Source organism: Coffea arabica, chromosome 2c, assembly GCF_036785885.1.
Source record: "Coffea arabica cultivar ET-39 chromosome 2c, Coffea Arabica ET-39 HiFi, whole genome shotgun sequence".
Classification (NCBI taxonomy): Eukaryota; Viridiplantae; Streptophyta; class Magnoliopsida; order Gentianales; family Rubiaceae; genus Coffea; species Coffea arabica.
The window spans coordinates 66,722,972-66,747,429 of NC_092312.1; the positions used below are offsets into that span (position 1 = coordinate 66,722,972).

At 41.0% G+C, this 24,458-nt stretch overlaps 1 protein-coding gene and 2 long non-coding RNA genes across 3 annotated transcripts; 1 reads left to right on the top strand and 2 right to left on the bottom strand.

Moving 5' to 3' along the window:
* The first annotated feature begins 9,904 nt into the window (after positions 1-9,904).
* On the top strand, positions 9,905-10,136 carry LOC140035392 (uncharacterized). Its single transcript, XR_011839561.1, has 2 exons — positions 9,905-10,017; positions 10,100-10,136. It is a non-coding gene; the product is annotated as an uncharacterized lncRNA (long non-coding RNA).
* Positions 10,137-11,585: 1,449 nt separating this feature from the next.
* On the bottom strand, positions 11,586-12,564 carry LOC140035396 (uncharacterized). The gene is made up of 2 exons (XR_011839565.1): positions 12,522-12,564; positions 11,586-11,856 (listed from the first exon to the last, which is right to left on the bottom strand). It is a non-coding gene; the product is annotated as an uncharacterized lncRNA (long non-coding RNA).
* Positions 12,565-13,872: 1,308 nt separating this feature from the next.
* Positions 13,873-15,870, bottom strand: LOC140035753 (uncharacterized). Its single transcript, XM_072077115.1, has 3 exons — positions 15,742-15,870; positions 14,894-15,343; positions 13,873-13,941 (listed from the first exon to the last, which is right to left on the bottom strand). Exons 1-3 carry the CDS (start codon positions 15,868-15,870, stop codon positions 13,873-13,875), a joined length of 648 nt encoding a protein of 215 aa, XP_071933216.1.
* Between the last annotated feature and the right edge of the window lie 8,588 nt (positions 15,871-24,458).

The window sequence follows — 24,458 nt, forward strand, 5'->3', positions numbered from 1 at the left end:
GAATTTAACAATTAATTCACCTTGGGTCAGATAATAGGGAAAATTAACAATAAAATAAATGATAAAATAGCAACCTATCAATTCCCCCCACACCTAAACCATGCTTGTCCTCAAGCATGAGAACATCAAATAAACACCAATATTTGACAATGGCTATTACTTCATCTACCATATTGCCAAGATACCAAGAAAATATAATAATCAAGCATCAATGGTCAATTCCAAGAAACATCACTCCGGTTAGCTTGTAAACCACAAGATCCTCTAATTTCATGTTAACTAATCTAAGAAGAAGGAATGACGCATAACATTTATCAGCAAATGGTCCAACTATTAACCAAAATCTCAACATTAAATCCATAATTCGGCAAGCTGACTTTTATTACACACTAACACAACATTCACTTTTTTTCACATTTTTTCCCTACTTTTCTCTCTTTTTTTTTATTCTTTTTTTCAATAGTAACAAAAGACTTAGTCGCTAGCCATTTCAGCCTTTTGACGCGAACTCCAACATTGGCCAGATGAAGGAGCCCGGTTACTCAGCTTCTATCGTTACGTGACTACGTACTCATAGCAATTACTACTTTTTAACGCGAGAATCGACACTTTTGGTGAAGATCCCCGGTTACTCGATAGTAAATACTAGCGGAGTACAGTCAACTCTTATTCACAGCCAAATAATATCAAAAATTCAAAATAACACAAAAATCAAAAGGAACTTTGCAGCTGCTAGTCTCATTTTTAAATATGGAGAACTAAGGTTAATAACCGGATCAATTCACATGAAAATGCCAACAGTCATTCCCTATGCCTAGGAGAGTTAAGCAAAAAATTATAAGAGTAAAACAATCATCGATATTCACCAAAAAAATGTTCTTGGATTCAACCACATTAACTTGACACTCTTTTATTATTAAAACTTAGCAAAAGTAGAAATAGAGGCAATAATCCAACATCAAACCTTGGCATGCACTTACGAGCCAATCACTAAAAAGAAGAAAAAGAAAATGAACGAAAGACACTAGCACCATAACTGCTCCCCCCACACCTAAATCTTACATTGTCCTCAATGGAGGTAATAAAGTAATGAAAGCGAAGAGAACAATGAAACTTTCCTGTTGAACAGCTAAGGGATAGGAGGGAACAGTGGAGGGAAGCCGAGTTCTGAGACATCCTTGCCACTTGACCGGTGATGTTCGTCATTCGCTTATCTACGTTGTGAACCTGTGCTTGTAAGTGGCGCCACTCACCATTGATGCAAATTATCACCCCAAACAAGAAAAGACAGAATATCCAACAAAGATAGCAACCAACAAATGCAAATTCATAGTCACTGGTGTTCTCCAACTCAATAGTCAAATGCAAGCAAACACGGGCCACCCCGGCCCAAATATGATCAGCAAAGCAACAATTGCACTACAAAATCAACAACCAGAAACTATTATCAACAACTGAAAACTAGCACAGTCACGTCCATAAGCATAGGGACTACCTAATTCAGTCAGTCAACAAGCAAACTTGGCCATTCATAATCTCAACAAATGCACTCTAAAATTTTAACGAATACCCCCACCAGTCAAACCATAACAATTGCCCCCGATTATATGCTAAATTCAGCAATAGAAGTGTAGAAAATTAGCAATAGCAACACAGTCACACGGTCTTGGTAGTTAATCAAATACCCAACTAACTAGAGTTAACAAGTTCCAGATAAAATATTCCAATAATAGCACCTAAAGACTCAACAAATGCCCCCAGCAGTGGGCCTCAAGAAGTGAACAAGTCAAGCAATAGTAGTGGAAAACTCTAACATTAACAACTGAATCTCAAACCCCCAGCTTCCAAGCAGTATTCAAGTAGAGTAGAATTAATCTAGTGGAGTCAAAATACCCACAGAGTTGATGAAACAATTCCAACGGCTGACCCAAAGTAACGAGAAATCCAACTCACAGTCAAAAGTAAACTCGGTCTAACTAAAATTTCAACAAATGTCCCCAGAAATTTCAACAAATGCTATAGCAGATCAAAGCAGTGGTAAAGCAATAGCCCCAAGTATGTACTAATCCACCAGGTAGGAACCCCGGCCACTGAGGTCACAGACATTGGTCCCAAAATAACAATATTAACCAATCACCAGGATGTCCCCAACAATTAAACGAAATTCTACCAACCTCAACAGGGAAACCAGGCAGCACAATCTCCCAATTTAATAGGCAATATCAGAATTAATTGTACCCAAAATCTCAGCAAAGAACCTATGCAAATGACCCCGAACCAAGCAGACAAAAACCCTCACATTGAACAGGCAAATCACGGGCAAAATCGCAATTGAGTTGATCATTAATTTAAATCAGTAACCAGAGTGTTCTCAACAAATCAACCGAATGCTACCAATCTCAACAAGTAATTCAAGTGGCCAGGTTTTCTAATTCAACAAGCAATTTTCAGAAATAACTCAATCACAATCCCAAAAGAAACCTCAGCGAGTTCTCCAGCAATTCAAGCAGAAAAGTGCCCAGCAATTCACAACGAGTCAACCAATTTCCACAAGTAACGTGAGGTTCAGAGTCTCCTCCAAAGTTAACAAACAATCACAGCAATTCAGCTCACTCAAAGTTTCAACAATTCCATCCAAAAGTTGAACAATACCCTAAAACCCACAAGTAATTCAGAAATTTAAGGACAACAATCCCAAGCCATTAGCAGGCAACCACCCATCCAACTGAAGAGAAGCAGCAATTTCAAACGAAAATAGTCCAACCAGTACCAGTGATACCAATATTCCATCCAACGATGAGCAAGTCAATTAACTAATATACGGCAGCCTACTCAGTGATGAAACAGCAGGAGCAAACCCCAAATGCAACGATGTAGAAAGCAAATAGCGACACTAGAGTCCAAAAACTAGATTACCTCCACTGTGACGCGCTAGCAGAGAGTGTGGATGTGCGGCAATGGACAGGGCAGTGGCGTGCGTCCGTGGCTGCCACGCGATAAACGCGTGCTTGGGTTGCTCGCCTGAACGAGAGAGAGAGATGGTGGAAGGGGCGCGCGACTGTGGTGAGAAAGGCGGCGGTGGTGGTGGAGATGAAAAGGAGAGCCCACGCGAGTGGGTGGCGTGCGTCGCCACAGCAGGTGGAGGCGCGCGGGGTCGGCGTACGCGTGGATGGCGGCGCACGCGAGGTTGTCTGCTGCGGGGCGAGACGGCGGCGCGCGCGAGAGAGATGAGGGAAGCTACGGCGGCTGCTGGGAAGAGGCGCGGCGGCGTACGAAGTGGTCGCAGCTGAAGGGAGAGCTGCGAGATGGCCTGCGCGTGGTTGGTGAGCAGCGGCGGTGCACGAGTTGGTCGTCGCTGGTGGAGGCGCGAGGTGGGTGCTGCTGGAGGCGGATGAGTTGGGTGGAGCGGCGAGGTTGGAGGCGGACCGAGGAGTGGCGGCAACGTTCGAGGTAGAGGAGGGAGGCAGCGGCGTGAAAGAAAATGAAGAAAAAGAGGGAAACAGGGGAGCGGCGGAGAAGAAGAAGAAAAAGAAAGGAAAGAAAGAAAAGAAAGGAAGAAAGAAAAAAGAAAGAAAGAAAAGAAGGAAAAAGAAAAAGAAAGATTTTTTTTTCTCTTTAAACAACGGTGAAAAGAATTTTTTTTATGTCTTATTATTATATTTTTTATTTTTGTGTCAATTAAAAAAGAAAAAAAATTTTTTTTTTGCAGAACTCAATCTTGAGCTCACTGACGAAGGCACGAAATAAGGACAGGGGAGCTCTCTGACCTTGAGCTCTTCATGGGTCATGACGCGGGCACGTCATGAGGGCAAGAATCCCTTCGGAAGATTCTGACCGTGAGCTCTCCAGACGTCATGACGCGGGCGCGTCATGACAGAAAGACACCTACAAATCATTAAAAACGAAAATTGAAACCCGAAATCAGCCAAATTCAAGGAAAACATATTTAAACTATCACACGAAATCAAAACAAACAATTAAAAGGAATAATTGGGTTGCCTCCCAATGAGCGCGTTTCTTTAATGTCTTTGGCTAGACATGTCATATTTGCTCAGGGAGGATAAAATCTTGTGACTCGTTTCAATGCTTCATCTTCAATGTGATTCTGGTAACCCTCATAGATGGAGTAATTTTTGAACACACGAGCTACGATTTTCCATGGATTAGTTGATGGCGCCAAATAATCAAACAGTGATCTCAATTCTTCATCCACTCCTCCATCAAGAGCACTCAACGGTTCAAGATATTTGACCATAGCTACTCTTAACTTATTTCTGCCATGAGACTCAAAAACTTCCGATAAAATAAAATCAATCTCATTAACAGAAATCATGGAGTAAGAGTTAAGAAAATGCGGGTTAGGGAATGAAGGTGGTGTCACCATATTTGATGATTCTTCACTGGATTCTTTCACTTGAATGGGTTGCGGTTGGGGTTTCATTTCTTCCTTTTCGGCTTCTTTTTCAACTGCATTTGTAGATTTCTCATTTTGACACTCTTGCATCTCATCATCACTAGTCAAGCAAATTGCACTCTCATTTTCTTCTAGATCAATAATGGTTTTCGAGGGCAATTCTTCCATTTGAGAAGCCATTCGATTTATTCTGGATGTCAATAGACATATGATCTGCCAGATAACTCATTGCATCCTTCATCATCTCATTTCTCATTTGTGTCTCCTGTTGGAATTGGTATGTATTAGTAGCTATTGGTTCAACTATTTCTTCAAGAGACATACCTGACATAGATGACGATTCTTGAGACTCATACTACTGAAAATTCATTGGCCCCGTTGTATAATTATAATTTGAGTTATTCCATTATCCTTGATCATACCCGTTTGGATTAGGGTTATACCACGTTTGAGACCAGGGTGAAAAATCTCCGTAATTATTGAATGGGACACTCAGATTATCTTGATATTCGGAGCACATACTGGTTGAATGATCCCTGGCATAGCAAATTTTACAGGTTGCAGCAGCCATTCTTTCTCTAATAGAGTTTAGTGCCTCTGAATATGCAGACTTAGCAAAAAAACTAGTCTCATTGCCTTCCCCGGAAATAAAACCCAGTATATCACCAAAATACGGAGGGTAAGAAGCCATAAACTAAATAAAAAAAAATGTAAACAAGATGAATTCAAAAAGAAACAAATAACTAGCGCCAATCCCCGGCAACGGCGCCAAAAATTGACAGGTTGTCGAAGTCTGTACAATAATAAAACCTACTCAAACTAAAAGTAATTTCTGTAGATAGCGGTGAGCAGAGTCGAATCCACAGGGATTGGGAGTAATTGTTTCTTTCCAAATTCACAGTGACAAGGGGGTGTTTTTATCTCAGGGGTGACAATTTAAACAATTCAACTAAAAGTAAAATAATAAAAATAAAAATAAAATAGCCAACTAGAAATTAAATAACAAATTACTAAAATCTACCGAGTGATAATTAAGGATCTAGCCAAAGAATAACTTCAGCAATGGTTCGCCTAATTGATCATCGATAAGCAAAGGCAATTCCAATTATTTACTAATAAATAGGTTATAACTGCCAAACAAGCGATGACAGTCAACCCCTCCTTACTGTGTCGATGATTAAGGTACGCCCGTTAATCACTGCTCTAATTGAGAAACAATCCTAGGTACGCCCGTAAAATTTAATTCCCCAATTGCCTTACGTATTAGAGGAGTCATATTCTAATCAAATAACGCACTACCAGGGTTATTTTAGATTAGCCCGCGTATTCCCCTGACACAAGTCTAATTATGCCAGTTATCACTATTTTGAGGCAATTAAACAATTACGGATTCAATACCTCAATTGACAATAGATTATTAAATTGATTAATTATCCGGATCCAAGACAATCAATTAATTAAATAACCATAAGCACTGCAATCAAAGAATATGCAAATACCAATAAATAAAAGAAAAAGATAAAATTAAATCGATCTCACAAATTTAGGCAATCCAAAGCATCCATTGTCCCTTGACTAGAGTGAGGGAATTAGTTCATATTTGATTAACTAAACCCACAAGAAATTGTAAAGAGAGCCGCGGCTGTTGTCCCTTGAAATTGGGGAAATTCAATTCGTCCAACTCAATGAGAAAAAGCAAGCTATAGAAAAGTAATTACTAGTCTTCCTATGGCTCACGGAGGAGAACTACTACCACAAAGCAAAAGAAGGAAAAGTCAAACTCTATGCTACCAAGTGTCTCCACTAAAAATGAAGAAGAAAAGTCAAAAGCTAAAAACTCCAAAGTATTGCCTCCTCTCCTGTGCGGCAGCCTCCCCTCAAGCGGAAGAAGAAGCTCCCTTTTTCCTACACAATTTTCCTATATGAAGTAGTGCTCCTTGCGGCGGCTCTTGTGCGGAAAAATGAAGACTTCGGCCCAATTTGCCCAACAAGGGCTCACGTTTTGTTGTTCCAAAAATGCCCCTAGGACAAGCTCTATTACTTGGACTCTTTTTCTATTAAATTGGCACTTGTTATCATATTTTCATTCTACTCCATGAAATAAATGTAAAACACTAAAAGTGAATAGAATTTAACAATTAATTCACCTTGGATCAGATAATAGGGAAAATTAACAATAAAATAAATGATAAAATTGCAACCTATCAGACCTGTTTGGCTTCGACAGCTTCTCCGACCTGCTCGGCCTCAGCTGTATCTCCGGTCAGCTCGGCCTCGGCGGCTGCGTCTCTGGCCAGCTCGGCCTCGGCGGCTCTTGCGACGCGTATGATCTCGGCAACTTCTCCGACCTGCTCGGTCTCAACTGCGTCTCTGGCCAGCTCGGCCTCAGCTAGGTCTCTGGTCAGCTCGGCCTCGGTGACTCTTGCGGCCTGTACGACCTCGGCAGCTTCTCCGGCCTATTCGGTCTCGGCAGCTTCTCCGACCTGCTTGGCCTCAGCTGCATCTCCAATCAGCTCGGCCTCGACGACTTTTGCGGCCTGTACGACCTTGGCAGTTTCTCCGGCCTGTTCGATCTCCTGCTGCCCCAAGAGAATACCTTCCGCTATGAAATCAACCAGTGCCTGGGCTCCGATGGCTATCCGAAACTGGTAACCCAGGTCATACTCAGACAACTCCACAGCCCTCTTGACCATTTTCCCTGACATGTTCGGTGATGCGACTGCAAAAGGAACGAACTACAGGACTTGTATTGCCTGGTTGAACCATATTTATAGGACTCTGGGTAGTAGTTTTTTTATAAGATTATGAGTCCTGCTAGAGATGGACTCCTCCTTGGATTATGTCTACTGGCCCCAAAAGGCTCGAGAGTTTTGGCCCACTAAACCCATCCAGTTGGGAGGCAGTGGCTTTGTCCGAACTGGCCCTTGTAAAGGTCCGAGCTGACTAGTACGAACTGCTTATGTCCGAACTGACACATGGCATTGGCGAATTGACTCCTTTGCGACTGGAGACCGAACGGAAGAGTCGGCAGGTTATTACTCGACTAGATGCCGAGCAAAGGAATTCTACTCTCTTTGTTTGAAGGCCGAACAGAAGAAATTATATCATCTCCATTTTGATTTTGAGGCCGAACAAAGAAGTTCTATCATCTCTGTTTTGAGGCCGAACAGAGAAGTTCTACCATCTCTGGCCTCGTAGTTTCTCCTGTTCACCCTTCAAACGATTAGCTTCCATTGCATTAGCCTTCTCGTGAGCTCGATCCAACATCTCCCGAACTGACTTGGGAGGTTTCTCCACGAACTCGGTATATAATTTCTGTTTGCGTAGTCTGTTGATGAAGGTGGCCATGACGACCTTATCGTCCTGATCCCGGACCTGGAGGGACTCGTTGAATCGGACCATGTACTCACGGAGCAATTCCTCGGACCTTTGCTGAACTGTCATTAGGTGAGCAGTACTCTTGAAAAAGGCTCGTGAGGACACGAACTGAGCTGCGAACAGCCGTGCGAGCTGGCCGAAGGACCGAACTGACCTGGGAGGCAATCCCTGAAACCACTGACGGGCCTTCCCCTCCAGGAACATCGGGAAGGTCTTGCACCTCACGGCGTCGGCAGCCGTTTGCAGGCGCATCTGTGTCTGGAATGCGAACAAGTGGTCTTTTGGATCCGTGGTCGCATCGTAGGACTTCATGGAGGGTATCTTGAACTTCGCTGGCAGCGGATAATCTTCGATGTCTGGTATGAAGGGAGAAGCGGTGTACCTGTCCACCTCTGCATCCGACAACAGATCCAGTTCATCCTGCTTCGGGTATTCCTCTTTCCTGGGAGGAAGCTCCATCCGCGAGAGTCCTGGGATGGGCTCCAGGTGATCAGTTCGGGAGTTCTTATGGGAGGGCTCCAAAACCTCGATCTGCTCACGCGTGAGCTCCTTGCGGGCCCGCTTCGGTCAGGGGTTAGGGCTCCATGTTCTAGATTCCGACTGCCCAGTTCCGGTCGTCTTCGTGCCTCGTGTTCCTGGCTGGGATGATCTCCGGATTGTCCCTTCAGGTAGTTCACAATGGCTTCGAAGGTAGGCAGATTCGCCGCCACCGATTACACCAGCTGCTCTGATGGGATCCGTGAGAGTTCAATCCTTTCGTCCTCCAAGATTGGATCTTGACGGGGGTGCGGTGGATCACTCTGTTCGTTCCCCTTAAATCCGTCCACATTCCTCTGGGATCTAGTCTTCGGCATGTTTTCGCAAAAGAGAGTACTTGCTTCCCATAGACGGCGCCAATTGATGCGGCTGCCAAAAACAAGATCTGAGCTGAGCTGCGACGGGCTGAGTGAGCTGAGAGGGAGCGAGCTGGCGAGCTGGCCTGGTGAGCTGCTAAGGACGCAACCCGAGCTGAGCTGTTACGAACCGAGCTGACTGAATGCAGCCGAGTTGAGAGGGGAAAACTGAACAGACTATCCTGTAAAGAAAGAACAACGGCGGGACTAAGGTCCCGGGATAGCTCCGACGGTGAAGTCAGTAGAGCTTATGAATAGAGTAACAGTAGAAATACTATGGATGGCGTACCTTGTGTCGTCTTGTGGCGCTATATTTATAGGCTGGAGGGAAAGAGTTTCCTTATAGGATTTTGAGTCCTAGTCAAGGGGGAGTCTTGCTAGGGTTTCACCCGTGGATCCCGAAAGGTTTGGAAGACGCGGCCCATTAAGCCCACACGGCTTGCGGGGCGGCCGAATTGATGCTCTCTATGTCCGAGTTGCTCTGCTCGAGCTGCCATATCACAGCATCTGAGCTGACACGTGGCATTCATAGATTGGTTGGCCGAGTTGACAGGTCATCATGTCCGAACTGACACGTGGCTACTGGGAAATTTGCCCCACTACAGTCAGCAAACAGTTTATTATGACTGTCCTATTTTTAAATTTTAAGTATCTTAAGTTTGTCATTCTGAGTTTTTTAATATTTGTACTTGTTCCCCTGTTGATGCCTTTCTAAGATTTGATTCTTTTGTAACACTTTATTTGGAATGATAACTGTTTTTATTGTCATGGTTCATGTGTACGTATGAGGGGGATTGTTCATTACACCAACTATGATGACATGAAGTACGCGGTAAGTTAATACTGGACATAGAGTTCCATTTTTATGTTCCAGTATTTTTAAATGTTAGTGATCTTCAATCTTTCCTTTGCAGTGTTTTAGATTTCTGTCCATGATTTTATTTTGATTGTAATTTGCCCTTGATTTGTTGAAAATTGCCATATGTATCATTCAATAGTTCTTCATTGTTGAAAAAGGAGGAGAAGGCAGGCAGGCTATGATATAATGTTCTTTACTTGTTTGCTCAATTCATTGCAGATACGGAAACTTGATAATTCTCTGTTTCGCAATCAGTATTCCCTGGCTTACATACGGGTATGTAATGATGAACCCTTTATATTCTATCTTGGTGTTATTAGACAGTCGTTTTCAATCATTTTTCTTTCTTGGTCTGTGAAACTTTAGGTGGATGGGTACGATCTAGGAAAAAGCTTCTCTAGAAGTCCTAGTAGGAGTCCTGGCTATTCAAGGAGTAGGAGTCCTGGCTATAGCTACAGCAGCAGGAGCAGGAGGTCTGATGAATTCTAAATTTATCAGCCTTTCAAATTTTTGTCTGAATTACTCTACCCATTGACAGACTTTGCTTTTACATAGTGCTTCTCCAAGGGCCAGATACTCTCGTCGCTCTCCATTTAGATCTCTCTCAAGGTCTGTTTCATTAGGGGCTCTGTCTGACTCCCCTCGTTATGTTTCAAGGTAGATTATTGCTGTGCTTTTTTTTTTTGGCTTATCAAAATTTTTTTTGGTGCTTGAAGCCTCCCAGTTCTGTTATATTCTGTGTTGTATAGTTGTATTGTAGTTTCCTAAATGCATGAGATTTAGATGTGCAGCTACTAGTCTTATCCTTGTCTCCGGGAGATATTTGGCTGGTATTTTTATCAGCAACTGCCTGAGTGAGTTCCTGAGATGTTATATTTTCATGATTTGTTGCGTCAACAAGCTTAACATGAGGTCTATGTATTATGAAGCTAAGTCAAAATTGCTATATGATTCATACTCTGTTCTTTCTCCTGATTATCACGGGCTTGAAGGGTTAACTGTCATTTTCAGAAGACTACTTCCAAATATGAAATTCTCCATTTTGATTTTAATGGTTGTGCTTTATTCTGTTGTCATCTGAGAAATAATTTTAACTGTGGTGTTCCTTTATATCTGTTTGATGTCTCTATTTGATTGTGTCAAGTGTACTTCCGTGATTCCTGATTGCTTGACTTGTTGGTGCCTCATTGGGTGAAAGTTCATTCCCATTATCTTTGTTTACCTTACAGGGGTCAATATTTTGGGAACTATTGTGACGCTCCCACTTCTTCTTAGGGCGAATCCAAGGGTATCCGCGGAACACTTGCCTAACTCTCGTCAGGACTCGATATAAGTCAAATTTAAACTTAAGGAAACACAGTCAATAATAAAAGTCAATATAAAGAAAAATCACTTCCTTATATAAACATTCAAATCTTACACCACAAGTTACTAAAAGTACATCAACTTTCCCAAAATACAACCACTACAAGTCGATTAGTCAATTACATCCCAAGATTTCCAATCAAAAGTAATCAAGTCGGCTTCCCCAAAATTCTTTCCAATCCGAGCTCCTGTTAAGGAAAACAAACTAATGGGGTGAGTTGACGCTCAGTAAGGCCAAGAAAAAACATGCAAGCATATGGTTCAAGAAACAATAATACTTATATAATAAATAAAGCCAGAAAGTTCAAGAAATTCACAATTAACAATAAAGCACACTCAAAAGGATACGGGAGCTCTTAAGAGCTCATTTCCACTTGTTTTGCCAAGGCTCGATCCAATACTTCCACGGAATGACACTCTGTCAACCGGGTAGGTATTAAGTCCATAAAACTCCACTTACTTCACAATTCCGTCCACCTTTACACCCCCTTAATCGGGCCCATATGTCAATTATTAAAGGCAATACTGCTCGAGTATGTCAAGTAAGATCTTTTAAATAGATTATGCTTTAAAATGTGACGACCCCACCATACCCAGAGGCGTACCAAAGGGCTTAGCAGGCCGTCTGCCTAGCTCGCGCCAGGACTCGAAATCAAAAACTAATAACAACTATTCACACCCAAACGGTTAGTATACACATTATATACATGCTCAAAAGTTCACTATGTACATCATATACAGCAGCAAAAGTGTTCTATGTACAATTCAAAAGTAGAAGCCCGGCCTACTGCTTCATGCTATCACTACAACTATAACCATAAGGTGGACCCTAAGGTGGGTCCGAACAAGTATCACTTTTACTATTACACGCATTTCAATTGTCCAAAGAAAGGTATTAAACCTAACTAAACTAGTCGAACGTCCAAATGTGGTCCCCGCGTCGACCCCTGTAAGGAAAACAAAGGGAAGGGGTAAGCTAAACGTTTAGTAAGTACGCAAGGGTAAAAACGTAAATTTCACATGATAGAAGCAATTAAAGTCACATGTGCCAAGTTAAAAGCAAAATAATAACACAGATGTAGGATACAGATTGGCTTTAAAGCCAAGTCGTTTGTCATGACTGACCACCTGCCGACACTCCGTCGACCGCAACTTATGGTCCATTGAGCCCCACTTGTCAACCCGCCGTCCACCTTAACACCCACACTGGCCAGTCACCCGCACACACATAATAGCTCGAGCAAGGTTGGTTCATGCACACAGGTTCACATATTTGGTTCACAAACCAATTCATATCCTTAGTTAACCTGATGATCTCAAGTCTAAGTTAGACTAGCTCCGACCAAACCCCTGCCGGCTCGAATAGTCCAACTAGGTCCTGAGATCGGGCCCCACACATATCACATGTCACACATATCACAAATGTCACCCCGAGCTACAAGCTCTAGGGTTCAATCCCAATAGCATGCTATTTACACATATCAAGTACAAGTACAGGTACATTTTAGAGTTTAGGTCGAGTGTGATACAGTACACCCTCACCTAAAGTCCCTTTCATTCAAAGCATAACACATAAGGGCGTTGACCTAGACACATAGCCCTAGATACTTACAAAAGTACAAAAGAGCTACAACTAAGCAAAAGCGTCGTCCACTCCCCTAGTGGGCCCCAGCAGCCGCCTCTAGCTCGTCGTTGTCTGCAATAGATGATTGCGTCACATTAGACCATAAACGGTTATCAAATAGCAAATCATAAGCAAAACGGCAAAAACGACACGTGCGCGCACGGAAACGACAGACGGAAACGGAAATGGAAACGGCCGTTAGTGCGGAAATGGCAGATTTGCTACCTCTTTTCATTTTGATCATAAGTTGGGCTACAAGTGTCGGTTTAAGGCGTATGAGATGCTGTTTCGAAGCTAAGAGGATACACTATAACTTTTGTGAAGACCTCAAGAACTGAAACTGGGATCTTCAGTACCAAACAAACCAAACAAATTGGGTCACAAAAGCTGTCCAAGGTCAAATGGTCAGTTTCAGGGGTGCTGGCCGTTTTATATGCTACACATATCCAATTGATCTGAAACTTGACAGTTAGAAAGCTCATTCCAAGATGAACAACTTTCATGAAGGCTGGAAAACCGGAATCCAAACGTAAATAGGTCATCTAGACCAAAACAGGTTCGGACAGATTAAGGTCATTTTCGCGGACAGCCTGTTTGATTGGCTATATCTCAGGTTTTATAAATCCGATTCATGAAATTCCAAAGGCGTTGGAAAGCTCTGATATAGAGCTATAAGTTTGGTGTTTTGGTCACGAGCCCGATCAGCTTGTAACCTGGTCAAATTCGAAGCCAAAATTCCAGTTGTAAACTGTCCTGGTTTGCTGTTTTGCTGGACTAACGCGCGCAATCGCGTGAAACGAATTCGCACCACACACACAAGATTCTAAGCCATGGCTACACCATTCTAACACATATAAAGCACTCCCTAATTGCCCTAACAAGACTCCCGAAATGCCTCATGAAAACAGCCCCTAAACCCTAACCTTTTCTAACCAAAAGGCAAGTTCTACATTCATTAACATTTCTAACCAAAGCTAATCATATCTAACCAAGGCATAATCATTTAAGCCCTAATCAAACCCCAAACATCAGCCCCTCAACCTAGGGTTCCTTACCCAAATTTCGGACACCATCACACCTCACCCAACAAACGAAATTAACAACTTAAGCAAGTCATTTACAAGCTCAATTTCACCACCAAAGCATTAATCTAACATAAACCCTAATTTGTCTTATCTTGGCTGAAATTCAAGACATCCAATTTGAGCAAAATTAAACCATAAGACCACTCCAAATGCAAGCCAAACAACATGAATTCACCATAACATAACACAACAAGAATCAACAATTTCAAAGGCTACAAGCCTTCATCCTCCAAGCAACTTTCAAGAGGAGTTTCTTACCTCCAACTAAGATGTAGTACAAGAGTAGGACAACCTCCACCAAGCTCCAAGATGCTCCTAGCAAGCTTCAAAGACCAAAGATGAAAGCTCTAAGTGCAAGAATGTTGCAAAGTTTCTTCTCCTTTTCTCTTGTCTCTCTCTCTCGGCTCACTCTCTCTTTCTTTCTCTTGTTGTTTTGGCTTATGACACTTATGTCTTATGACTTAAGGGTTATAAGACAAACCCATCCAACAACTAAAAATATTTTCCTACATCAACCAATCACAAAATAGCATAGGAATTGCCTTTAAGTCCTTTCAACCTTGTCTTGCCAAATCCTCCACTCTTGCCCTAATAACTTTCATTTTCTATCATTTTACTCCATAGGACTTAATCTTAGCTTAATCCAAATGTCTTAATCTCACTTAGCAATTGCTCTAATCACCCTTACACCTTACTTACCTATTCTAAATCAATCTTTATCACACTTAAAATCAACCAAATAACCACTTTTATGTCAAGGCCAAAATTAGAGTATAAACTAACTTAAACACTTTAAACCAAGGGTTAACTAGGGTTCCTCCTCGTTTAGGGTTTTCTAACCTTTTAAACCCACTTAACCCTATATCAATCTATACAAACACATACCTACACATGTCTAATACACATTCAAACATGCAATTGCAATAGAAATGGCTATCTAGGGTTCGCTTAAAAATTTTCGATTTTTGAGCAATTAGGGTCTCTCAAATTCCCTATTAGGGATTTTCGGATTATTTGGAATAACATCACACTAACTTATTATTTTCACATAAAATCACAATTTAGGGCAACCGGGGTCTCACAACCTCCCCCTCTTAAAACAATTTCGTTCTCGAAATTATTACCTTTATGGGCAAACAAGGTAGGATATTTCTTCTGCATTTCTTCCTCTATTTCCCATGTGACCTCTTCTACATCGTGGTTTCTCCATAAAATTTTCACCAAAGGAATTTGCTTATTCCTCAATTCCTTCATCTTGCTGTCCAAAATCTGTACTGGTTGTTTCTCGTAGGTGAGGGATTCGTCTAGCTCTACATTCTCAGTATGCAAAATATGGGTGGGATCTGGACGGTACTTCTTCAGTAGTGAGACGTGGAAAACATTATGAATTCGAGACATGCTGGCTGGCAATTCCAACTGATACGCTACCGTTCCGACCCGTCGTTGAATCTTATACGGCCCTATATATCTTGGTTTCAATTTCTTCCTTTTCCTGGCCGCAACAGTTCCCCTTAGTGACGTAACCTTTAGAAACACCATATCCCCTATTTCGAACTCAAGATCCTTTCTTCGATGGTTGGCATAATTTTTCTGTCGGCTCTGAGCTGTTAATATCCTTTGGCGAATGATTTTGACCTTTTTCACCGCTTCTTCTATCCATGGCACTGCGGTAGCATCTAGAACCTTCCTCTCACCTACTTCATCCCAGAAGATCGGTGAGCGGCACTGCGTCCATAAAGAGCTTTATACGGTGTCATTCGTATAGAGGAGTGATAGCTGTTGTTGTAAGCAAACTCTATCAAAGTAAGATGTTGGCTCCAACTTCCTCCCAGATCCAAAACACACGATCGGAGCATATTCTCAAGCGTTTGTATCGTCTGCTCCGACTGTCCTTCTGTCTGAGGGTGGTAGGCTGTACTCAAAGTTAGTTTCGAGCCTAAAGTTTCCTGCATCTTTTGCCAGAACTGTGACACAAAATGAGGGTCTCTATCCGAAACTATACTCATTGGTACTCCATGTAGGCGTACAATTTCGTCCATGTATAGTTGAGCTAGTTTCTCTAGGGAATATTTTATGTTCAAGGGTAGGAAATGGGCTGACTTAGTTAGACAGTCTACTATTACCCATATAGCATCATGTCCTTTTTGGGTTCTTGGTAGCCCTGAAACAAAGTCCATAGTGATATTTTCCCACTTCCACTCTGGCACTTCTAATGGTTGGAGCAAACCAGAAGGCTTTTGGTTTTCCGTCATTATCTGCTGACAGGTTAGGCACGTTTGAACAAATTGGCCTATTTCTCTTTTCATGCCCTCCCACTAGTACAACTTTTTCAAATCCTGGTACATCTTGGTCGTACCATAATGTACTGTGTACCTTGACCTGTGTGCTTCTTCTAATATTTCTCGTTTCAGTTCCTGGTCCTGCGGTATAACAAACCGGTTACTGTACCACAAAATCCCATCCGAGTTCACGTTGAAGTTAGGTATCGTTCCTTGTTCGATTTTCTCCTTCCACTTCTGCACCTGTATGTCCTCCTTTTGTGCTTCTTTTATCCGAGGGAGTAGAGTAGAAGTAACTGTTATATTGCTAAAAAGCACTCCTTGCGGCTTAAGTTCAGGATTCCATTCCCCAACTTTCTCTAGTACCTCCCACTCTTTTATCTGTAAACTTGATACTTGAACATTTCGACTAAGCGCGTCTGCTACCACGTTTGCTTTACCCGGATGATACTTTATGGTGCAGTCATAACCCTCTAGAAATTCCATCCACCGACGCTGCTTCAAATTCAACTCCTTTTGCGAAAATAAATATTTCAGACTCTTATGGTCGGTGAACACCTCAAAAGTTACCCCGTAGAGGCAATGACGCCATTTTTGTAGAGCAAAAACTATAGCCGCTAATTCCAAATCGTGGGTAGGGTAGTTCTGCTCATGAGGTTTTAACTTCCGGGATGCGTACGCTATCACCTGTCCATTTTGCATAAGTACGCAGCCTAAACCCATCTTAAATGGATCCGTATATATCACAAAACTGTCTTTTCCATTAGGCAGTGTTAAAATTGGGGCGGAAGTTAATCGTCCTTTTAACTCTTGAAAACTGGCCTCGCACTTCGGAGTCCAAATAAATTGATTGTGAATTCTTGTTAAATCCGTTAGTGGGCCAGCTATCTTAGAAAAATCCTTAATGAAGCGGTAGTAATATCCTGCGAGTCCTAAGAAATTTCTAACTTCAGTCGGGCTTTCTGGTCTCTTCCATTCTGTTACCGCTCTTATTTTAGCGGGGTCCACCGCTATCCCATCTTTCGAGATCACATGGCCTAAAAAGGACACCTTCTCCAGCCAAAACTCACATTTACTGAATTTAGCATACAACTGATGGTCCTTAAGGGTCTGTAGTACTAACCTCAGATGTTGTTCATGATCCTCTCGAGTCTTAGAGTAGACCAAAATGTCATTGATGAAAGCTACCACAAATTGGTCTAGATACGGTTTGAAGACTCGATGCATTAAGTCCATAAATGCGGCTGGAGCATTAGTCAACCCAAAGGGCATCACCGCAAACTCAAAATGCCTATACCGCGAATTAAAGGCGGTCTTAGGTATGTCCTCCTTACGTATGCTCAATTGGTAGTATCCTTGCCGTAGATCTAATTTCGAATAAACAACTGCACCTTGCAGTTGATCAAACAATTCATCAATAAGAGGCAAGAGATATTTATTCTTAATAGTCAAATTATTCAGCCCCTGATAATCTATGCACATCCGTAATCCTCCTTTCTTCTTGACAAATAATACCGGGGCTCCCCAAGGTGATTCGCTCTCCTTTATAAATCCCCGATCTAACAATTCTTGCAATTGAGTCTTTATCTCCTTAAGTTCTGCAGGAGCCATTCGGTAAGGGATTTTCGAAATCGGTTATGCTCCGGGATGCAAATCAATTTTAAATTCTATGTCCCTTTTCGGAGGTAGTGACGTTAATTCTTCAGGGAAGAGTTCAGGAAATTCGCACACTACTGAAACATTTTCAATTTTTAACTGCTCTTGCGGAGTGTTAATCAATACTGCCAAATACCCTCGGACCCCTTTACTTAGCAACTTCCTAGCCTTAATCCCAGAAATAAGAGTGGCTGAGGTTAGCTTTCCTCGAACATCAAGTTAGAGTGTGGGTTCATCCGGTATATAAAAATCAACTTTCTTAGTGTGGCAATCTAACTGCGCATGGTATTTGGCTAACCAGTCCATACCTAGTATGACATCATACCCCTTAAGAGCCAATTCTGTCAAATCCACCAATAATTTTCGTTCTCCAATCCATACCTCGCACCCCTTGTAGACCATATTGGCAAGTAAACTTTTATTAGTGATAGGAGTCTTGATTTCTAGGTCATACAGTAACTTTTCAGCTTTAACATCGATATGAGCCATGAATGCAGGGTTAACAAAGGAGTGCGTGGCACCAGGGTCAATTAAAACATTCACGGTACGCCGAAAAAGAGAAAGCGTACCTTCGATGACTGCCGAAGGTTCAGCCACCTCTTATTGACCCATAGCATACACCTTGGCCGGCACTTTAGGTCGATTTCCCCCTGCATTGGCTGGCTTGGACGCAGTTCCTGTTGACTGAGGGGTATTGGCTCCTTCTTGCTGCAGGTTGGGGCATTGAGCAATCAAGTGCTCCGTGCTGCTACACTTGAAGCACTTTCACACCGAACTCTGCTTCCAACAGTTATCGGAGGTGTGATTGCCTCCACAAAAGCCGCAGGTCAGCCTGGGTCCTACACTGGGTCCTCCGTGTTGACCACCTCTCTGGGGCCCTCACCCTGCCAGACCTCGCCCAAAATTTCCTCGGCCTGGGATCCCTGCTGGCCGCGGACTTCCTGTTCCTCTACCCCACTTGGTGGGTGGCTCGTTCTTCGAGCTCTGTCCAGGGGTGTAGGTACTCGAGCTTGGTTGTCTTCGTTTACGATCATGAAAAGCTTTGACCTGACCCCTGGCTGCCTCTATCCTCTGTGCCTTCTCTAGCGCCTGGCTAAATGTATCGACCTGGACGGCCGCTAACGCCTCCTGAAGTTCCACATTCAATCCCTGAATAAAGCGGCGAATTCGTTTTTGCTCCGTAAGTACCAAATCCGGAGCAAAACGGGACAGTTTGGTAAATTGAGTCTCATACTCAGCCACACTTGACGTCCCTTGGCGCAGGCGGATAAATTCATCTTCCCGCCTCTCTTGTACTATCGGTGGCAAATATTTTTCATTAAATTCCCGGGTGAAGTTGACCTAGGTCCAAGGAGTCTGTTCCCGCTCCCATTTGGCCTTGATTACATTCCACCAAGCCCGGGCGGCTCTCTCAAACTGAAAAACTGCAAAAGAAATTTGCCGCTCCTCTGTATATCCGAGTGCGGCAAAGATATCTAGCATACGGTCTAACCAACCCTCAGCTATGTCAGGGTTTGGTCCACCTACAAATTTAGGAGGGGCAAACTTGTGGAACCGTTCTAGCGCACGGTCCTCTCTATCATTATTCCCCGCGTTATCCCCAGGGTTCCCAGCATGTTGACCCTGTCCCTGACCCTGTTGGCTGTAGCTACTTGGTCGGGTTCGTTCTCATTCTTTCCCTCCGAGCCTCGTCCACGCCCTCTACCTCTATCTCGACCACCAGTGTCCATTTAAGTTAAAAAAGGTCTATAATTGAAACAATGTGTATATTTAGTACTGCGGGAATAAGCGAAATAAAGAAATCGAAACATAACAAGAAATACAAGAAACACACAAAAGAGAACCTCAAAAGGTCATACTGCATATATACAAGTCATTTACAAAGCACGACAAAACTAAGTTATGTTTACAAAACACGTCAAAAGGTCATACTGCATATATACAAGTCATTTACAAAGGTCATACTGCATATATACAAGTCATTTACAAAGCACGTCAAAAGGTCATACTGCATATATACAGACATTATGAAGTTATGTTTTACTTTGTTATTCTTTTACTACTTAACTCAAGTCTCTAGAGATTGTTCGAACTAGATGTTTTGCATAGTTCGTTCATTACAAAATTCCAGGCAATGATAATTAAAGGCTAACATTGAGTTAATCATTTTTTGGGGGGTGTGGTACTACTAAGATTTGTAGTTCTCATCATTTATGAACTTTGAGTGAATGATCGGAGTTGTACTTAGAAACAAGGTTTAGCGCAGGTAAACCACTCTTGAACTTGTACCTAGAATTATACAAAACAAACCCTGTGACAACCTCACCTCCCTCTAGGGCGTACTCTAGGGTTTAGCGGACAGCAATGCCATCCTTCAACTTGATCGATGCAATTATTAGGACAACAATTAGGGCAAAAGGATGGCACTGTTAAAGTTACTATAGAAATGAGTAGAGTTTTGATGAATTCTGACTCCATTAGTTTAGAAAATGTGAACGCTCCTTATATTCTAAAACTTAGGCGTGGGACTAGAAATTTTGAGAGATGAAAACCATCTTCCCTTTTCTCAATTTTCGTGCCAAAAGTAAATATGGTACTTTTTTTTGAAACTGAGGGTTCTTGTCAAGACTTAACTCAAAAATGACTTTTGAGTTTCCTTTGAGTATTATTTCAACGATTTAGCGAGAAAGGCTCCTTGAACTTGACTTGAACTTGTGACCTCGTGAACTTGTGAACTTGTGCATGTTTCAGGTGGTCACGAGGATGCCAAGGAGCTTGTTTGACCTCTCGCTTTGCTCTTGTTCTACCCTTAACTTTTGGTGAGTGTCAAGTGCATGTTCAATGTTACTATGATTGAAATGATATTTGTACAAGTGCTATATCATACGTGAACTTGCTGAGGCCAGAGTGTACTTTACCGCCGTCGTCCTCTCTTTCTCTTGATTGAATGATACTTGTTAAATGAATATATATGACTTACACTTGTACTTGAACATGTTTTAACTCGTGAGTATTGAGCGGCAGCATGTACCACACCCTTCTCAGGTGGGAGGTGCCTCTCATACTGACTCAGTGCTATGATCGATTCTCTGAACTGCAGCATGTACCACACCCTAATCAGGTGGGAGGTGCCTCTCATACCAACTCAAAGCCATGAACAATTCTAAGTCGATTGAAACGTTGTCTCATCGACCAATTATACTTGTAGGGATGCCCAGCCAATTGGCTAACCTCGTAACTCGAGCCGGTAAGGGATTGGTCAAGAAGCTTGGTGAACCTTGGAAAATGATATAGTTTGATCTTTTGAGATCTCACTTGGGATACTCGACTAGTATCGCCACTACATGAATGTTCGGTTTCGAATCTGAGTGGGTGTTATGTTGGATGGAAGAAGTAAGTGGAGCGCTACGGTCATGAATCGATTGAGACGTGGAAATAGCTCCTTAGAGCTCCTCTATCCTTCCATGTGTGTTTAATTTCTACTTATGCACTCAAATTAAATTTCATGTGAACATTGCTTTCAAGTATATTATTTGATTTATTGATGCTACTTGCTTGATTTTCTTGGCCTCACTGAGTGTTAACTCATCCCTTTAAGTTTGTTTTCCTTAACAAGACTTGGAGGTAGAAGTTGGTGATTCTAGATTAGTGACTTTTGGTTGATGCTAGTATACTTTTATATGTTATTGGAGACCGTTAAAGTGTAACTTTTGTTATACTTGGGTATTTTGGATTGTAATTGTAAATGGTATACTTGGGAGTTTTGGGACTTGTATGTTCGAAGTATTTTTAAATTAAGTCGATGGTTGACTAGTGGTTCTTTATTAAACTTGAATAAGCGTGTGAGTCCTGACAAGAGTTGGGTAGACGTCCCGCTGATACCCTAGGGTTTGCCCTAAGGAGAGGTGGGGGTGCCACATATTCATTTTTGTTCTCTTTTCTTTTATAATTGCAAGTGCTAATGGAGAAGAAGTTGCAATAATTGAAAGCATTTGCATAACACCTTTGGCTCTTGATCAGCAACCTAACTTAAAAAAGAAGGCAATAAAGTGCTCCATTTGTCGAGCTTCTAGACATAACAGAAAAACATGTTCCTCCCAACAAGTACAATCATGGAGAAGAAGAAAGGTAGCAATAGATGTTTGTGGCCCTATGTTGAACCAGTGGGGAAGAAACCAAGGACAAAACAAAAAGTGGGCCTTATTTGGGCATGATGAGAGCTTGAATTTTTAGTTATTTCTTAATAACATTATGTATTGAAAACTTCCATGCTAATGTAGGCTTATAGGCTCATTGATGAATTTGATATGAAGAGAGTGGAGCGCCAAGTTGAAATCATGACTGATTAATGCTGTTGATACTTAGTGCATTACAACAAGTTTAAGTTGCAATTTTGTTGTATCATCTTCTGGATACAATAGAAATTGTTTTGTTAATGACTGCAATCATTAAGTGTATGGAATTTTGGTTATTGTCAAAATTACAATGTGTGCATTACTGCTGAATAGTTTTTATGTATTTTTTCTAGTTTGGATTGTCCATATTTAAGACAAAACTCTGTCAAAATTTTGGTAAAAAATAAAGGAAGGTAAAAAGGTTTCAAGAATATTAACTAAATCACAATTGCATTACTACTAAATACGGCCGAAGCTTTACAAACAGGGTTGTAAATAGCTATCCAAATGTATAACAAAAGCTGCATAACAATCTAGTCAACATCTATCCAAATATATGACAAAGCTCCTTAATCATCTAGTAAACATCTATTTCACCAAAATGTCAGCAAATTTTTTCTAACTTTTCATTAATTTCATTGTAGCATTTTCAGGTTTAAAACAAAGTCTTTATTTTTGGAAGTGCTAAGCAACAACACTGGTAATAAAATGCCATTACCTACCAATGCCAACAGCAATACTCTAGCCTTTTTTTTTAGCTTTGCATTTTCTAATTTCAACTTTCTATTCTCTGTTTCAGCTTTCCTGGCCTCCCTTATCAGTTTTGTCATAATGTTCTTTGTATTTTCCGGCATCAGAGGATCATATCATAAGAAGTAATTACAAGCTCATGGTGTTTGCAACAATAATTATTCCGCAATTACTAATGTAAAATGACAAAACTACCCAATTGATCAAATTCAACCATTCAAAAGTTACAATACCTCATAATTTCTGCAGCTATGCAACCTTCTTGATGGATTTATTTGTGTCCATGATGTAACTATTTTGCATTTTTCCAAGCATTGTTATTTCAAACTTGATCTCCATTATAATATTCAAGCTTCCCTCGGCTAAATCTATGAGACCCCGAAAATTATTTTCATATTTTTTTATTTGAATTGTCTTGTCTTAAATTCTTGGTTGATTTAATAGTTAAATCATGACTTTTATTCTATTGCCTTATTCAACTTGGTGCATGTTGAGTTTCAAAATACGTTATGCAAATGTGACCAACTAGTAAGGTGTGTGGAATACATTTGGTGGACAAGAGGGAATTTTGTGCAAAAGAAATTATGTGATAAGAGGTGTTAAGAGTTAATTAGAGAAGAGATAAAGATGAGGGTGAATTAGAGACAAATAGATAGACTTGAGTTGCAATCTTGCCACTTATCAATCATCTAACCAACCTTGACCAAGACTAAACTTCATCCTTATCGCAAACCAAACTTCCATTTCAACACCATTTCCTTCTTTCCTTGCAAGCCTTGGATGAAAGAAATTTAGGGAGAGAAAAAAAAAACTAATTTCTAGCTTTGCTTTCTTGTCCAATTAGTGAGCAAACAAGAGAGAAGCCCTAATCTACTCCATCAATCCTTGCGTCAAGTTTGGACGGAAACTCTTGGAGGGGTTCTTGGAGAAGGAAGCTTTTCAATTTTCTTGATTTGCTTCCATCTTAGGTTTTAAAGGTAAAGAGGTAAAACTTGCAAGGAAACCTATCTTTCTTACCTTATTTTTTATTTTATTTGGTGTATGATGTTATAGGAGCAAAAAAGGAGAAATTTTATGGAGGGTTTTAGTTGTTTTCAAGTTGTCTTCTTGATAGTTCGTTGCTGGAAAATTTTCAGTTTTATGTATGTGGTTATATCATTAGTTTAAAAGTTTTATATATGGATTTTGGTATGAATCATGTGACAGCCCCACCACCTCTTAGGGCATACCCCAAAGGTTAGCGGACTACCTGCCTAATTTTCGCCAGAACTACTAAGCCAAAATTCACATTTACCATACTAAAACGTGACATTTAACTTCGATTAATCAATCCATAATATATACAATGGAGTCTCTAACGTTTCAACTTAAATTACAAGCCAGAGTATCCAAACCTATACAAATACATGCGAAGTTACGAATACAGAAGAGGTTAAACAAAAAAAAAAGAAGCTAAACTAGCTCAATTCTTTTCCAAAAATTCACGTCAATTATAAACTTATTTATCAATATATCATGTTATATCCATATATCAAAATTTTTAGCATTAAAAATATAAAGTATAACTACTTCATTTTCCTTAATTTTAGGAAAATTTTCTCTCATTTTGTAATTCTAAAATTGTTGGGTTCTTATAAAATAATATTCTTCATAATTTCAATATAGATTTAAAATAATCTTTGTAAGATGTGTTTTTAAAATTTTCAAAATTGTTTAAAATTATCATCCTTTCCATTATCTCTTGCCTCCTAACTTGCTATTCACTGCCTTCTATGACTTTCAAATCTCTTATCATGGTGCCTTTTATGACTTTCAAAATAATCTTTGTAATATGTGTTTTTAAAATTTTTAAAATTATTAAAAACTATCATTTTTTCCATCATCTCTTAACTGCTAACTGGTTATCTGCTGCCTTCTATCACTTTCAGATCTCTTACCACACTGTCATCTTTCCTGTAATATCCTACAATCTCATTCTTT